Raw genomic sequence first — 18,229 nt, forward strand, 5'->3', positions numbered from 1 at the left:
TGCTTGTGAAGCCTTTTTATGATGGCCGTGGTAGATTTGCATCTATGACATTTAATGGAAGCCAGTGAGCTAAACCCAAGTTGGAACTTGACCGGAAGGGTTGTTTCACGTCTTTGCAAAAAAATCAGTCGAGTATACTCAAATCTTACCCTTATTAATTTGAAAAGAGAAGCAAAGTATATAATTGAAGGCAATTACTGTCGCAAGTGTTACTCAACAGTTACAAAAACTAAGACATTGCACAGCACTCATTAGCAGACAGTGCTGTGCAGGAGCACATGCACGTCGATTCACATGCTTTGAAGAACTCATTACCACGCAGCTGACACTTAAAAACAAAAAGGTAAAAGCTTACAGATGCAATTACAACTCACCACTGGATCTGTCGGATGAAAAATATTTAGCAAGCGGTTACAGATTGTTCTGGGCAGAATATGATCTTGACTACCGCTGTTTCCTGGACGGATGCCACGCAATGCCAAAAACACTGCGAGTGGAGATCCCATGCAGAAGAAATTCTCAACCTAAGGAGAGATTTCACCTGCATTAATGAGGGTGGAAATAATGCTTTCTAGCATGGCTGGGTTTGATTTCTCTCTGTTTCAACCGAGGGACTTGTATAGTATTAGTAAATTAAAACAGGGAAGAGCACTGTAATATACATAGTGTAACACAGGTTAAGTTCCCTGCTGTTTTTTTTTGCTGTGAGAAGAGGGTTACAAGTTGTGATGATGCACACTTTGAGAACTGAAAACCACGCTGGATATTTGAACTGAAAGAAGTCTATCAACGCTGGAAGGAGTAACACAAGAAGCTGGAAGACACTAAAGAAAGAAATGTGATGTGTTTCACATTAAAGTTTCACATTAATGTCTGCTTCAGTGACCTAGAGGGGAATGGCTTTGTACCCCACTGCCAACCCTCAGCCATCGTCTCCTAGGAACATCAAATGTAAAACTCTGCCGTCAAAAATATTTTCAAAAGTCAGAATTACTTCTTAACCTTTAGAATGCTTTCTTACATGAAAAATTAATTGACCATTATTACAACTTCACTGTAACTATCCCAGTATAGTGCCAGTTTGCAGGGCACTGCAACCAAGCAACTATCAGTGTGCTGCTACTCAGCTGGTGAGAGGAATCAGGAATCACTTCATTCTTTCTGAGTGCACGTGGAGAATGCTTGGATTCCCACACGCCTTTGCTATATGTCAGCACATGGAGCGAGGGTGTGGAAATAATGGTCCGTTTCATCTATCAGATTCCAGCCTCAAACAAAACATTCTTCCTCCTCTTACTTGGCACTGGCACTCCACCTCTTCCTTCCAAAAGAATGCCCAAGTTCCAATTCAATGGAAAAAAAACCTAGGTCTTCAGCAAAGCTATTCAATGTCATATGCTGCAAAGCACGGCTTGTTGTCATCCGTAGTGTTACTCTAGTCTGGTTCAAAGCAGCTCTTCTTTCAATTAATCTTTACACAGACCCTCACATTTCTGCAGTTTGGACAAAAAGCTTTCTCATCTTCAAATACAATAGAAACAGATATTCACTGTGGAGTCCTTTAATGTGAGCATGTAACTTCTAACCCTGCCCACCCGACGTGCCTGTATACAGCATTTGGAGTACACAGTTATGGCCTTTCTGCTTCAGAAAGAAATCAGAAAGCGATTGCCAGCTGACACTTGCTAGCAGATACTTTCCAGAATTCTCCCCATGCAAAAATCCTTAAAAGGTAGATAATTTAAATGGTTACAAGGTGCATGTTTCTATCAATAAACACAAGGTTTACAGTGTCCATTGACAGATGCCTTTTCTTGGAGCGCAGTGTTCTTTGCTATATTATTTTCTTCCATGCACAAGCTTTCAACACGATCTTCCATCTCTGGTAAAGTTTACAAAGACAAAGCACCAATTGGAGGGTACCTTAAAGGGTGGCAAGAGATCAATACCAAAGCAGCGAGCACCAAAAAATCAAAAGCAAGCCTTCCAAAAATAAAGCCCTTTAAACTGCAGTCATTAGACTTAACACTCGGCTGAAGAAAAGACTGCCATCCAATGAAATCTACTGGGAGCCGAGGACTGAAATCTCCCTTTAAGGCATCTATCAATTTCGGTGTTCCTCCATGAAGCAGGACTGAGGCACTTCCCATATACTCCTGTAAATGTTTAACGGAGAAGCAATTTTTAAGAGCGTCACTTTTCAGATAGCACTTTTCTCCTGGTTATGATTCACAAGCAGGAGACCTAATGGATTAATTTGGGTGTTAAGCAGAAGCTGAGCCAAATAGCCACCTATCCGGATTAAGACTGAAATTCTTTCAGAATGAAAAGAAGAATAAAATAGCTGAACAGGACAACAGAAGTTGGACACCGTGGCTGTTCTGGGCATATATGAGCATGAGGGACATATGAACATGTTTAACAGCAAAGTTAAAACACAAGAGACAAAAGGCAATTACAGTTTGTGTTTCTGTGCTGCCTTTCCACTCGGAGGTTCCCAAATTTCCTCCAAGAACGGAAATGCAGACCTCTCCAGCAGCCTCAATCTGTTCTTTCACCCAGAACATTTTGCAGCCTTAAAGAGAACAGAGATTTCTACCAGTGTTACCCAGGGAATTCAGCAGACAGTTGTGTGCTGAACTATTATGGCACATTTTTTTGTGTTCAGTTTAAAGGTTTCCTCCTCTTTAGTGAGAACTACTGGTGGTAGGTGGACGGTTGGGCTGGATGATCTTGGAGGTCTTTTCCAACCTTGGTGATTCTATGATTCTCCTCTCAGATGGCACATCAGCATCCCATTAAACTCTCATAATTCTTGTACATGTGGTAAATCATTAGTATGTTACATACATTTGTGACTGTTTTTGTTGACACTGACATCACTGTTGGATGACGCTACACAGAAATGACAAGGTCAAGCACAAGCTGGAGCTACTGGAAGAGCTTTTATAACCACAGGTGAATTAGAAGTGCTAAGGAATCTTGAAGCACTCTGGGCCATCTCGATTCTAGGCAGTAACTGAGGTACATCCTGCTCTCTCCTTCCATACTGTGATAAAAAACACCCCACAACACTTATTTTCAGGAATCACAGAATCATAAAGAAGAAGGTATTACACCATTCTCCACATGTTCGTATACTGGCTAGTGCTTCTCATTACAGCTGTGCGTAGCCACTTGGTTGTGTATGACAGCCTAAGAGACCAGGGATCAAAGACTCCAGTCTCCTGCACTGCACAGATCAAAGTAAATTGTGGATCAAGCACTCGCACTGAATAACAACTCAAGATCCTACCAGAGCTCTGGTCTGTCAAGAACCAAGGTGCTTGATAGTCAGAACCTACAAAGCAGTTACTTCTCTTTCAACGAGCTAGTCACCCTCAGGAAGCTGGACTGCCTTGTTGATGAGCAATCACCTCTCAATGACATCCTGCAGAAAGCCTCCCTTGGCAGAAGCACCTTGCCATCACATTCATGGAAAGCCTTCCTCTTCCCCTTGAGGTCTGTCCCATGCACAGTACTCATACGATAGGAGTCATTAGCTTTGCTTTACACTAGGAGTACTAATATAAAAAAAAAAACAACAAAATGTCTTTTTTTCAGTAAGGGTAAGAAAAAGGACGCACAGCAGTGGAAAATTACCTAAGAGTAACTTGGATATAGTTCTCTCTTCTTTCTTTTTCCCTCTCTTCCTGCTCCCTCTAAAAAGCATCTGCTCAAAGAAATCTTCAGTTTAAACACAGCTGAGTGAAGAATAATCTTTGCACAGAGCAAGAGGAGTATGTCTGACTCCAGCTTCTTTGATGGTAGAGATAACAGCACAACACGTGTTTTTAAGCCGTGATAAAAAGAAGGCGGCTATGACAAATTGAATTACAGTTAGTTTCCTCTTTTTCATGGCTCAAGATTGACCTTGGCTTCTGGGAGTGCTTCTGAACTCAGAAGGAAAGACAAATGGCAAGTTAAGAACAATCCTCTATTTTCTTCTTATCTATCACGTCACATTTTTATTGCTTAATATTTTAGGATATAGCAGAGCAACTAGAAAGTGTTGCACATCCGACCACAATGCTAGAAAATGCCTTTTTCCAATCTCATGAAATTCTAGCAATTTATAGAGCCAATTAGCAAGCAATCTACTTCACGAGACTAGAAGGAACCTGTCCTACCTGTCAGGCCAGAGTAATTTTGAAGGAAAATCCACTGCTGGAGGAAATTCACTCAGATTTACTCAGAGGTGTGACTTGTTAGAAGCAGTCCCCAAGGAAGATGGATTAGTCGACAAAGTAGAAGTACAATTTTTTAAGGTATGCATGTGATTGGTGCAATTTGTCAAACAGCTTTTACCTTCCCACATGTGAGTGTAGGGTGACAGCAATTTATACACTGGGTTATGTATTTACATGTAGACGTATATATTTGTAATAAATAGTAATACATGAAGATAGTAGCATGTTTACGCACATCCATGTACATTCACGTTATTCTAACAACATTTAGTGGCATGGAAAAAAAAGAAAGTTGATTAACTCAAGTTGCAAGTGTGTTTTTAGTGTGAGCAGAGCATTCACTAAAAATCTAGACCGGACATACCTTAAATTTTAAGACAGGCGTTTTTGCTGTGGTCGATGCCTTTAAGGCTTGTAACCTCTCTTCTATCTCTTTCAACCTGGAAAATAAGGAGATCTTTCTGAGACTGAAAAATGCAGACGTATTAACGCATCTGATCCGAACAGGCATTCATGAAGGGTCCAGCAGTTTGTCTGCTAGGTAGAGTGAGTGACTGCATTGTTTCCTCCTCTGAGGCAGTCCAGTTGATTAAGAATCAATGCATGTGAAATCCTGTTTCTCTGACCACAGGAGGAATCCATCACGACATGACAGCTTCCTCGTTCATCGCCCCAAGCATCTGCCCACCCTCCCTCCTCAGGAGCAGGTGATTCACCTCCTGCTTCCTTGGTGTTTCTGCAGCCAAATCGCCCATTTTTTATTTCTTTTGTTCAGCCAGAGCCACGGGAAAATGCATGGCCCATTACGGAGTTCTGCAGTGTCGTGGAATACCTGGAGGACAGGGTCCCACAGTTTCAACTATCACTAAAAAAGGGTCATTTATCTTTTACCAGTCTGTAGGAGGAACAACATCTAACCTTGACTCTTGTGAGCTGCTGTTGAAAGGCTCCAATAAATAAACTCACATGCTCTGTGTATGTTATTCTACAATATAGTATACCTATGCATGCTGTCACACACCTTACTCAGCCATAAGTATTTCCAGAAATCCACTATGTGTTTGACAGCCTTGCAACACTAGAAATCCAGAAGACAGAAAATGTAAAACTGACACCCATTACCATTCCAGACTGAATGACACTAAGATGGTCTGTGAACGGGAGAGCCACTCTATCTATTACAGAAGTGCCTGTGCCAAGGGGTACTTGGATTACTGGGGATGAAATGTGAAATGCTTCAGTGAATACCTAAGGAGCTGGAGCGTGGGCATAAAAATTGTAATTTTTCATTGGTCACATGCTAGTAATATCCCTGAAGAGTCACCTTACCCCGGGCATGAATATTTGGTCTCTTACTTCTCTTCTTTCAGGAAGACCACAGTTTATCCAGCCCTGCAGCTGTTGGAGATGTCCTGTACCAATCCCTAATTACACACATACTGATTTCAGGCACAGCAGATGTGATGCAATACTAACGCTTCCAAAGCACCACTGGAAAGACTGAAGTTCATGCTCCCACTATTAGATTCTCTATCTATAGAGTCTCACAGTACCCTGAAACCCAGGTTAGAACAGGGAAAGCACTTTAACATTGTGGGGACAGAGTGATTATCTACACAGTCCCCTAATACTGAGAATCCCTACCAACACTTGCAAGACACTGAAACCAAGATCCAATCTGTCACAACGTGCAGTGCTGCTCTGCACTAAGAACTGCATTAACATTTCTAAATGGCAGCAGGCAGAAACTGGTAAATGATCTGCAGCAGAGCAGTAATCCCAAAAGCCCAATCACAGCAACCACAACATCTGCACCCAGCTGGTGGAGCTCAATTTCCGAGCTCAGTCTTGGAGAACACTTCTCATTTTTCTCCAGAGATTTTGGCATTTCGCTACTCAGGTTCTGAGTGTTTCAGCTCACTGCACACCTGCGAGCTACTTTGCTGTGTTTCACCTCAAATATTTGCAGGGCTCATGGCCTGACCTCGTCCTTTCTTCTTGGCTAGGAGGAGCTCCCTGTGCATCTGGGCAGGGAGCAGCAGCTAGCTGATTGGGTTTGGTACAGTCTGTAGGATACGGATTCAGAGCTCTAATTAGCAGTGCCAGCTCCCTGTCTGCTTAGTCCTGTGTTTAGCATTTACCACTGCCATTCAGCATCGACAGAGGAACATCAGCTGCAACATATAAGAGCCACGGTGGGTTCTGGCAACACCCAAAGGGCGTCATGTAGGGCTGTGGATTTTTTTTTTCCTTTCCTACTCAGAAGTGGATGCATTACCGTTGTTTGGTTATGTAAAGTTCTTCAAGTAAACGTTGCTCCTCGTAACTCATCCAACTGTCTTCGAGCTCCTCCTCCTCTTTCCGCAGCAACTGCTCGTAAAGGCTGACCGGGTTCCAGCCAGTCATGATGTCGTAGGTGATGACACAGCCCAGAGAGTGGGACACAATGGAGACTTTCCCTCCTTTCTCCTCAAACTCCGGATTCCGAGAGCAGAACAGCGTGTACAGCCGGTTCAGCTCCTGCTGCAGCCCCTTGACAAGCTGTGTGAAGGTGGCAAGGGAAGGAAGTTTAGTAACAACATCTCTTACTGCTCCTGTTCACATAGCACATAGATCAGCCTCCTGAGCACGCGTACAGGACAAGCATCATGTTGTGTTTGTACAACTGGGAAGATACCCCAAATTGCTTTTGGATCTCTGTAGAGAATACTTGAGCTCATTCTGTCCTTCGTTATTCTGCCCACTGCTCGTGTATGAGAGGACAGAGCTTTCTATTCCACTTCCTCTCCTACCATACTGCACCTATGTAATGTTTTTCCAGAATGACATCATGCCAATACAGAAAATAAAAAAGCCTCATCTCAGGCCAAAGGAAGATATGGGAATAAAAAAAAACACAAATGAGAAAAGCGGAGCCAGAATTTGAACATCTGATGTAAGCAATGCTAAGAAAATGTTTTCTGGCTATAGGTTACTGGGAGAAAAAACAATAATGCGACGTAGTTCTCAGTCATCACAAGCTAATCCTATGATACTACCATAATAAATACATACTGGCCCCTATGTTCGTCCTAATTGAATCTCCCAGTGGTTTATCCGCTTCAAGTCCTATACTAGTGTACACAAACATAAGAACATTAAGATTCATGGAAATAATTTTTTTTTTTTTTTAAGAGAGAAATGACACAAGATTTGGAAAACAGACAAAACAACGACGACAAAAAAGCAGCTTTGCTTGTGATACTCAGCGCGGTAACTGAGCAATGCTTGCAGGCTGTATAGAGGAGGACAAACAAGAAATTGCAAACCATTCCCTTGTTGGCAGCAGGAAATTAAAGCTACAGAACATGTAATTTGGACATGATTTTTCAAGTGCCTGAATCATTACTGAACATAAATATGAATGACGCCAGCACTGTCAGTGTTTGATACACATTTTGCTGAGATAGAAACCACACAAGCCCTACGCCTGAAAGCACTGTGAAATGATGAACAAAGCCTTGCAACAGCTCAGAGAAGTGAGTATCAACATTCCCATTTTCAAGTCTCTTTGTTGTGATGCTGCCTACTGCGCTTGGCACTACGCAGACTTTGGGCGATACATTCACACGTGAACGAGCAGGCAGAGATTTTTAGCAAGAGCAGACAACAGAAATCAGGACTAGCTTTGGCTGGTTGGCATTTTCTCCATTAGAAAAAGGTTTTGATTACAAGCCAGAACAAAATAACAGAGATCTGTTGAAATCGAAGTGTTCCAGGACTATCGCCAAGAGCTCGGGGAAAAGAAGGAACGTTGCTCTCCTGCAGTTTCCAGGCTGGCTTTGAGGTACCCCCAGGGAGCCAGCACACTGCCCTGCCCTCAGCAGGGAGCCCAGGACCCCAGGCACACAGTGCAGGCTCTGCATGGAGCCACGTTCCAGTGCCAGACTCACCACGGCTTCCAGGCACTCCCTACAAGGGGGAGAAGAGTAATGCCATCTTGTTTTAAAAAATCCTAAAACAAGCTAATTCTGAAAACCCTAAATAATATATCTCAATGTTTGCAACTTCTTTTTTCCTTTCTGATGGAAAGTTAAAAATAAGGTGCGTAACAACTCAGTGATGTCCTTAGGTGCTCCCAGTGCCCGACTTACTCAACAGTCCTGTACCCTGCCCTCCTGTACCACAGCCCTATTTCCCTGGAAAAGCAGATTCCTTCCAGGAAGAATATTGCATCAGTCTGCCCCCAGCCCATAGGCACAGAGTGGGTACGTAACCTTCTGGCATTGCCACCTTTCATTGTAAGATTATGTTCTCTTGCTGTTTTGGGGTGTAAGACAGCACATTCTTGGAAAGCCCTGATAGGACACTACGTCCAACCTTCTTTACAACTGCCCTATTCCTTAGAAACTTGCTGTTATTTAGGAGTAAGACAAAAACATGGTCTAGGAAACTGTTTGTGGCTTTCCAACTAGCTGTATACTTGCAAACCAGAGTACGAGTATTTAATTTGACTAGATCATCTGATGCACATTGTAAAATCCCCACCACTGGTTACTGAACTTTGTTTTGGGACAGAAGATTTGCTGCAGTAAATTCAGGCACTACGAACGGTGTATTTTGCTGCTCCTACAAAACCAGAAGCCCTCCTACTGCAGTGAGTGCTTTGAGATGTACACGCCGTGCTGACAGTTCTGCACCAGTATCTGAACAGACAGCTGACCCTTTTGGTATACAGCAAGGAAAGAAAATGGAGGAGAAGTTCTGCTCCATCTAAATAGTTTCTGGGACTCTGATTAATGAAAAACGAAAAAATCCCGACAAAATCCCACCGGTTTTCCCTGTGCTTCTGCCAACCCCAAGCCTCACCGCCTGCTGCTCCATGGGATCCACTATGAGCTTAGGAAGCACCTGCTGCTTCTGCCTGAAAACAGGAAAGCAGGAATCATCCAGGAAAAATGTTAAATAGGGGAATGCAAGCACGAACCGACCCCTTTCTCTGTTCCCACCTTCCCTCTTGCCTCCTTCCTCCCAGTTTCCACCTTTATCATTGACAAAGAGCCATTTCTCCAGTGCCGTTCTTTGGCAGCTGCTCCATAGGGCTTAACCCACAAAAAGGTTTGAGTTTCCTTGAGTGCTTGCCCAACGCGTTATCACCATCTCCTAAAAGCTTCTCACAGACTAAACAAGCTCAGATACCCCCACAAAAGGCAGCACTGAGTCATTTTTTTTTCATGCAGCTGCTCCCACAAACCTTGTTTGCTGCTCTGATTGCTAATCCACTGCCTGCTCTGCTCAGCTCTTCCAGGAGGGACGAGTGAACAGACCAAACCACTGCAGCAAAAAGAACGCTTGCTAATTCTTCAAAGACAGCCACTTCAAATCCCTTCACCCCAGCTGACCCTTCTGCTGCATCAGTCTGAGGACAGTGCAACCTTTGAAAGAAAGGCACAGAAAATCTTCTTCCAACATTTCTGTTTTCTTTCCCAGGGAAGCCCTTTCTCCCTGTTCTGCTTTTGGGAGAAATAAATCCCGAGCAGTTTGCAGATCAATTACTTCAGTGCAAAAGTTTGGTGCGGGATTAAAATGCTGTGAAGCTTGCAGATGTACCACTAATACTCACGCACAACCAGAGAAAACAGAATTCAAATAAAGCAGGGCTTCACAATGCCTGGAGCCTTTAATGCAGTCAAATTTCAAAGACAGACTTGATAGCAAATCATAATCAGGCACATTAAGCAGCCCACAATCCTCAGACCGAATAGAGAGCCCTTATGTACTACTGCATTTTCAGACCTGCAGAAGTAAAGACACCCGAGGCACGGCCTTTGACACAGTTTGACAGAGCGGTGTCCGAGTAATGGATGCATTTCCTCCATGTTTTATTCCGGTCCCAAAGGCCAAGAGAGAGTCTTGATTGCCAGAAGTCAAAGATTTCAGCAAAGCAGGGCAAGGGAAGAAAAATGCCACGGGGACCAAGCAGATGCAGCATGCTGCTACCCACGGAGCAGCTCTTTGGGGGAATGATTTGCTTTCTGCTCCATGAGAAGTCCATCGATTATTAGTTGCCTGGAGCTGCCTTTATCAGCTGAACTTTTGCCAGCGTGTCTTCCATGTAGGAAACTGAAGCCCACAGGATCATGTTCCTCAGTTGTCATCGTTTTTGATTCTGACAAACTGAGGTTAAATGCTCTATGCCCTTCGCAAGCCTAAATAAAAGCCCAGCAAGGAATCTTTCTGCACGCATGTGGGGAGCCAGAGTGACAGTCCTGCAGTCTGAGGGGAAGGCAAACCAAGACTACACTATCAAGGCTTACGAATGGATTACTGGGCCTGCTCTGATCTGACCATAAATCCCACCTGCTTTCCAGTTACGTGCCTGTCTGCCATATCGCTTCCAACATGTAGAAAAATAACAACCCATCTGAACCACTGAGGAGTCCAGGATGCAAAGGTATATGCTTCATAAACAAGGGACAGAGGCTCAGGCAGAGGAGATGCACCTCTCGTCTCCAGCACAAGAACTTCAGGATGAGAGGTAATGGCCTTAAGTTGCTCCAGGGAAGGTTCAGGTTGGATATTAGGAAGAATTTCTTCTCAGAAAGAGCGATCAGGTGCTGGCACAGGCTGCCCAGGGATCACTGAGGGTCACTGTCCCTGGAGGTGTTCCAGAGCCATGGAGACGTGGCACTGGGGGACATGGGCAGTGGGCATGGTGGGGGTGGGCTGGGGCTGTTCTTGGGGATCTCAGAGGTCTTTTCCAGCCTTAATGATTCTGTGAAGAAGCTGACTATACAGAAGGCAGAAGGATGATGTCTCTAATCAGCTCTTGGGTAGATGGGTAAGCCTGGACTGCTGAAAGATGAAGGGGAGTAAGTAAGTGTGGAAGCAGTGAAATACCCAGAGCTGCTGTCTGTCTCAGCTGAAGCTCTGATGTGAAGGGTATTAACTGCATCCTGTGCCGAGCTGGAAAATAATAAGCCTCTAAATCAGGTGCCTCTAAACAGGCACTGACATCTGAAACAGCTGTTCATTCCTCTTCTGATAGAAAGAAGCCCTGGGAGACTCAAGCATAGACAAGCACTCCTGTTTCTCACAATGCAGAAGGAACCTGGCTGTGCACAAGGCAGACAAACACCTCCTGGACCACACCAAGGAGCTCCGGACAGGACCCTGCACATCTCAGCAGGCCGGTTGCTGGGGCAAAAGCTGGCTTTTCAGGATAGAAAACGATGTTTTCCCTCAATATCGAGGAAATGAGTTTTTCCAAGAGAACAAGGAGTACAAAACCCCTGCTGGCACCCTGAGCACAAAAGTGACACGGACATTGCACGGCAGCTACTCAAAACTTCAGTGACATGTTTGCGGCTGAAAATTGCATGCAGCGCTCTGGTCTCAAGCTCTTTGATCTGTCAAAGGCAACAAAAAAAAGCTGCTCTTCTCTTGGGCTCTGCTGATGGTCCTCTTTTGGCAGCAGTCGGCTCCAACAACCTCCTCTTGTAACCTTCCAGGGCCTTTCTCTGGCCTCTCCATAGGACCTCACCACTGGACAGTCTTCTCACATGAACAGCTTGAAGTCCAAGAGGAAAAAACTTGAAGGATAGCTACATATCAAAAGGGAGTGCAGGAACCTGACCTTTGCACCCCTCCAGCTTGAACAGCAGGAATGTTTTTGTAGGCTTCGTGGGAAAAGAATCTGAAAGAGATCTGTGGAGCAGAGAGTTTTGTGAGCAGCTCCCTCCCAGTGCCAAGAGAACTTCAGAAGAAGTACAAACTTGTTCAACAAGCAGGCAATAAGAAAGTGCTCGGGCCAACTGGAGGTAGAATGAGGTCCTGAGAAGCCAACAAAAACCTGAGCCTCGAGGATAGATTGTAAAGGAGCGTAAAAGCACGGAGAAGGAGTTTGCTTCACATGAACCAGGAGAACACGCCAGCACACCGTGTGGGGAGGCTGCTGACCCTCCCGAGTACAAAGTTGTCATACATCCTGATGGATGGGTGCCAGAAGAGTGTCACAACAACAGACGAGAGGCCAGAACGAGACTTCACGGCGTGAACAGGCAGGAATGGCTTCATGGCTTAGTGCTTCCACATAAAAAGGAAGCACAGATCTGCCCACAGCTCAGCATCTCTCTCAGTACCCCTTCTTTTGGTTGAGAAGCCGAGCCTAAGCCATTCGTATCCGAGTCACAGCATTCAAGACTGCATACAAAGCAGACCCAGTAACCCACCACTTTACAAAGCTGACAATCAAATGAATTAAGTAAGCCATGAAAGCGCTGGCAGGCAGCTCCCTATTAGCTTCAAGAGAATAAGCAAAGACAGTGTTCAGATAGTCTCAAGTTAAAGATTTCCTGCTTCACACCCCTCTCCTTTTGAAAGACATGAAACCAACTTCCTTTTATTGCTGAAAGCAGCACATAAAACATTCAGTTGTCAAACCTTGTAGCAGAAGGATGAAACCTGTTGTGAGAACAAACACCAGTTCCAAGTTTCACAGATACCAATCCCTCGCTTTGAATACACGTGTAACAGCAAACTATCAAGCCATTTCAAAGTGCAGCCAGGCTAGCTTGGCTGCATGACACTGCGTTCTTGCTGGCCTCCTGCAGCCTGCCAGGCTCCTCCAACACCGAGCCCATGGGCCACCGGGTCCCAGAGCCTTTGTAACCCCAGTCCTCAGCTGGTGAGAAATGCCAGGACCCGCTGCCTTCCCCACGGAAGCATCCCATAAACACTGACTGATCTCGTGAGAATGCTGCTCTGTCGGAGCTACATCTTTAAAGATCTTTCCAAGATGGGTGGAAATATTATTTCGCCTGTACAAAAGGCACTTGCTGCCAAGAGGCGTATCAATAATTTACAGAATTACAGTTAGGCTGGAAGTAAGCACAGTGAAGACCAGTAAAATAAGCACTTAACAACATAATGAAGGTGACAACGCTAAATCCACAATGCGTCAATTAGGCTCTCTAACCTCTGTCAGAACCATTTATTATTAAAGAAATACAAAGCTACAGTGGCATGGATGTGAAACAAAGCCACCCACATGTGCACCAGCAAGTCCAGGATCAGTGTGAAATTATTCGAGACAGGCACGTGGGCATCAAAATACAAAGAAAAGCAGTAAGCTGGTATCTGTGTAATATTTGAACAGGGATCCTGTTTTCCTCAGGGCCCTCGGTATGGATGAGGAGCAGCACAGCACCACTCGCAGCCTTGCACAAATGCCACAGCTGAATCTGTGGGCTGCAAACATCCTCCAGCCTGAGCCCTGAGCCAGGCTGCCTGAGATGCTCGCTGAATTATTGATACCTGGCTGGTATCACGTTACACATCAAAAGCAAGAGGCACCTTTTGGATATTCTGCTACCATGTTGCAGAAGACAATGATACCTGCAATCAGAGAGGGGGTTACCTTCCAGGATCCCATAACGCTTGGCTGAGCAATCCAGCTGCATCTGGAGCAGCTGACTGCTATCTCAGGTGGCAGCCAATACAACAAGGCTTCTCCTTCCCTCAATGCCTACCCACTCGAACATCCTTTACTAAGTCAAAAGCTTTAAAGCAATGGCTACATTACTTCCAGATGAGGGGAAAGTCCTTTGAATTAGAAATAAAATTCATAGCAAAGTACTTTTAAGCGCCATCAGGTGGATGACAGCTTTTCATCTTCTCTAGGGAGAACTCACTGTATTGCTCCATTTATTTCATGGGGCACAGCAAAGTTTCATTAGCTCCTTTCGAGATGCTTCTGGATGGAAAGCTTCAGGAGTGCCAGCAGCATCCGAAGAAGTGGGTTGGTGTTGGGAAGCGGTGAGCAGGAATACTAATGCTGAGCGGCATGCGACCATGTGAATGCTTGAAGACAAGGCTCTCAGCTGGAACGAGTACTTGGAACAAAGTGAACACTGAACACTGGGGGAAAAAAAACCAACCCGCTGGTTTTCCAGAGGAATGGTCAGCACGGTAATACAGTGTTTAATCTGTGCAGAGGAACTTAAATGGGATGAGGATATCTAAAAACACACAAGCCTCCTTTCTGTAGCTAAAGGCATAATAAAAGGTGAAAAGATGAAGAGAGCTATGCATTGAGTGGAAGCTTACACAACTCCAAGTGAAATGAATGGAATCAATCCAGAAGCCGCATCCCTGGCACCTCAGTGCCAGAGAAGGAACAGCTGAGTGAAGAAGCAAGCTTGCATCACAAGCATTCATGTCAGAAACCCGTTCTTCAAGGTTTTAACATTATACCTGTAAGATTGCTTTCTTGGGCTTTTTTTGGACAAACGCTTGCAATTCAAACTGTCCCACTTTGCTCTGAGAAAGGTAGAAGATTTACTGATGCAGCCTGGATAAGGCAGAGTAATGGTGATCTTGCGTGCACTGTTGCAAACATTTCAGGAGAATACACTTGATTAAGTGAAGAGAACAACTTTTGTAAGCAGATCTAAGCATAGCCACAGTACACTCATTGTATTTGTCAATTCTCATACCTAAGGGATGCGATATACCTGTAAAACTACAGCTCTATCGAGCAACAATTTCAATTTTTCATGCACTGTTGGCCCTCATACCTAACCTTTACTGGCTAATCCATTTCCCAAAAGATGTTCACAGACATGCCGAGCCTCTAACGCACTTTAAAAATCTATTTTTGAGCTGCCAGAGAAGTTTTCTTCACTTGCTACAGCAGCTCATGCTGCTCTCAGTTCCACCACAAAGAAACCTGATACACAGCTGAGCACCCAGGAGCCCTGAACAATAAACTTTGCATTACTGAGCAACAAGCACAGCTTTCAGTACGCTTATTCCTAGTGCTGGAAGCTTAAAAGGCTCACAGCAATTTCACAGCCGCTGCTGCAATCAGGAAAATCAGTATTACTAGGAGTTTTAGGTTTGATAGCTGTGTCAACAGTCTGAAGTAGTTAAACATACTGAATTTTAATGAAAGGTAGCATCGAAGCCTCAAGTAAGCTTTGAAAGTAGCCTCCCACCTCTCACCTCCAGTCAAACCATGCAGGCTGAGCGTGAAAGCTTCATTTATAATGCAGCCAATATAGGAAAAGCTAGAATTCCTACAGAAACAAATCACAAAACACCCCACGGGGCTTTTCCAAGATGTGTGACAAAGGATGCTCTTGGGGGACTTTACCTTTTATTCGAGGCTTTTCCATTGAATGGGGCCACACTACGTCTGAACAGACTAAAGCACGTGTGCCTACAGAGACATGACAAGACAGGATGGCAGCTTTCAGGATACAGTCACCAACAAGCAGGTGACTGAGTGGTGTCCTGCTCTTCTTGCAAGGCAAGCGTACCCCTCCACTAAAACTGGTTTGTTTGAAGATGCTGCTGGCCCATCTGACTTCAGATTCGACAGAAGTGAAATGGCACACGTCCAAGGATTTTGCTAGAGGTAAGAAGGATCTCACCTTTACGGAGTTCCACAGCTCAGAATACCCAGATGCACGAGACAGCTGTGAAAAACCTTCCTATTTCTAACCTGCTGATAAAGACCCATTTTAGACAACCATTTCTGCTCTAAATAAACCACACTGATTACAGTTGTTGCTGTTTTTGTACTCTCCCCCCATTAAAGCTCTGTATTTTGATTACTTGAAGTGTAAACATCAGCTTTTTAGTTAATTTCTCTAAAGTACATACCAAACTTAGAGTCCCTGAAGAGCAGGGATGAGGATCCTCCTGCTGGCCATTTTCCAGACATTTTACACGTTCACTGACAGGACAAAGGGAGAACGTAGAATCCCTGCTCTTTCAGAGGTAAAACCTCACGTCTTCCAGGAGATTTTAAAGCTGCTGATTAACTCTCAATGACATTAAATACCACTCGAATATATTATATGCTTGCACACATGGTAATACTTCTTATTTTCTACTGTAGAATACAAAAAGACACACTTCTATTGCCCAACTGGCCTGGAAGCCTGGCTGTTCCTCTTTCAAATCCTAGGATGAACGCTGTCAAATCTGGGCTATGGATATGTAACCACAACTTGACAATGGGAATCCTTGACCCTGGCACGCTGCGTGCAGTCACTGACACCAGTGGTGAGGGCTAGCAGGATAAGACAAAGGCAATGCCACTTTCTGTGGCACTGACACCATACTCTGTTTAATTAAAAAAAAAACAAAAAAAAAACACATTTAACTTCCTGCTCCTTTAGCAAGTCTTGGTTCAGTTCAGGGTCTCAGAAGGAAACTCTGCTTACACTCCTAAATCCAGCTTGTTTCAGCCTCTCTGCCCTGCTCTAGTAAAATTTATATAAAACCCACTTACTTCATCTCTATAAAGAGGACTTGTGTAATACATGATATCCATTGCACTGCTGTTTAGCATGTCCCTCAAACCCCGTACTTTGTCTGGAGTAATGGAGTCCACAGTGTCTGAAAGAAAAGAGACTTAAGTTACACGCAGGAGAACGATAAAATCCAAACAAGGCACGTGCAAAGAATACAGCGTGAAACTTCTGGGGACAGTTTTGCAGACTGCAGCTACTAGAACAACCAAAGAATCAAATCATGTACCTCCGTCGAGGGTAAGTTTTGACCTCCATTCAACTGGAAGAAATTCAACATGTGTTGCAAGATTGGAAAAATACTTTTCTTCTATTTTTCTTGCAGTATCTCGCATCCTGGAGAAAAAAAAAGAAAGAACATGTTCCTGTTAAGGCTGCTGTTGGTGCTCTTACCAAATAATGTCAGTGCATCCAGGTGCAATGCATTTCCCTCGTTAGTACTTTTAAAGCATGTCAATGTATGCTTACTAACATTGCTAATCACCTCTCAGTTTTGTTATAAAGTGCTTAAATCCTCATACAGTGGAAAACTCTGTGCATTGCATTCTTCATGGAGCTTCAGAGCTCTTTGTGTATTTTACTCCGAGCCTGATCCAAACCATCCAAGTTCAACTAAAAGACATCTGTTAACTCTGGTCAGTCTGGGGCAGCACAGGATCTGAAAACTAAGAATTTTACTGTCTTGAAATCCTGAACCCAAGGAAATCAACCGTTTAGACCACTAAGGATGATAATTCAGTGCTTTTAAACACAAAGAAAGCTAATAAAAGCAGCGCTTGACAAGTCAGAATGTTAACTTCACCTATCAGAATGGAAGGCGTTCTCAGAGTGAGACACAGGATGATTTCTCAGCATTTCAACTTGCAGCTTCCAGCAGCTGCTTCCCAGTTAACATCAGAGTTTTGCTTTGAAGCCTGGCCTGGCCCTTTCTATTTTCAATGCAAACCCCCTTCTAATGATTGCTGTGACCAAATGCACGGTGACATTGATCTACCACCAGCACTTCTACCAATCCTAACATGCTTTGGGAATTTTAACCCCTCAGCTGAGATACTTTCCTTGAGTATGAATGCTCCTGTTCTGCTTAACAGAAATGCAACTGTTCATCCTGAATCACCAGCACCTGAGACAGTAATCACTTCAGCTCCTCTGTCTGATGAGCAAAACTGTCTGCACCAAAGCAGCGTCAGCACTGCACGGAGATTCCACATAGACAACTCTGTCAAATTCCTGTCCTGAGATTAAGTCCATCTTTACCTCTTCAAAACAAAGCCAGCAGCACACAGCAGGGAGCTGCCACACGAGGACAGGAGCTGCTCAAAACTCTTCCAGGAGGTTGCCACAGGAGGTGACAGTACAGATAAAAACAAAGAAGTGTTGACAAAATTCCTTCTTAATTTCCCAGTGTAGCTGTTGCCCTGCACAGACCCGGCTCCCTAACAGGATTTGTGCTGTGCAGGAAGGCTAAAGGCAAATGTGTCCAGAGGAACAAATGCAGAGCTGAACTTCAGCTCCTACCCGCTGCTCATATGCTACTAAGTTGTATGATACACCAAAAACATCAAAACGTCTTCCATAACTGATGCTTTTCTGGGGGGGCGGGGCAAGGCAAGGCAAGGCAAGGCAAGGCAAGGCAAGGCAAGGCAAGGCAAGGCAAGGCAAGGCAAGGCAAGGCAAGGCAAGGCAAGGCAAGGCAAGGCA

The 18,229-nt window shown here is 44.3% G+C and overlaps 1 protein-coding gene across 2 annotated transcripts in view; it reads right to left on the minus strand.

Moving 5' to 3' along the window:
• DDHD1 (DDHD domain containing 1) overlaps positions 1-18,229 on the minus strand; it is a 61,650-nt gene that overhangs the window by 6,012 nt on the left and 37,409 nt on the right. For both annotated transcript variants that reach the window (XM_021401843.1, XM_021401844.1), the window contains 5 exons: positions 16,758-16,864; positions 16,510-16,616; positions 6,508-6,770; positions 4,594-4,669; positions 375-524 (listed from right to left, as the gene is read on the minus strand). In XM_021401843.1, coding sequence (XP_021257518.1) covers positions 375-524; positions 4,594-4,669; positions 6,508-6,770; positions 16,510-16,616; positions 16,758-16,864 — 703 coding nt within the window. The remainder of the gene's footprint in view (positions 1-374; positions 525-4,593; positions 4,670-6,507; positions 6,771-16,509; positions 16,617-16,757; positions 16,865-18,229) is intronic.

This window comes from Numida meleagris, chromosome 6 (assembly GCF_002078875.1).
Source record: "Numida meleagris isolate 19003 breed g44 Domestic line chromosome 6, NumMel1.0, whole genome shotgun sequence".
In the NCBI taxonomy this organism is placed as follows: domain Eukaryota; kingdom Metazoa; phylum Chordata; class Aves; order Galliformes; family Numididae; genus Numida; species Numida meleagris.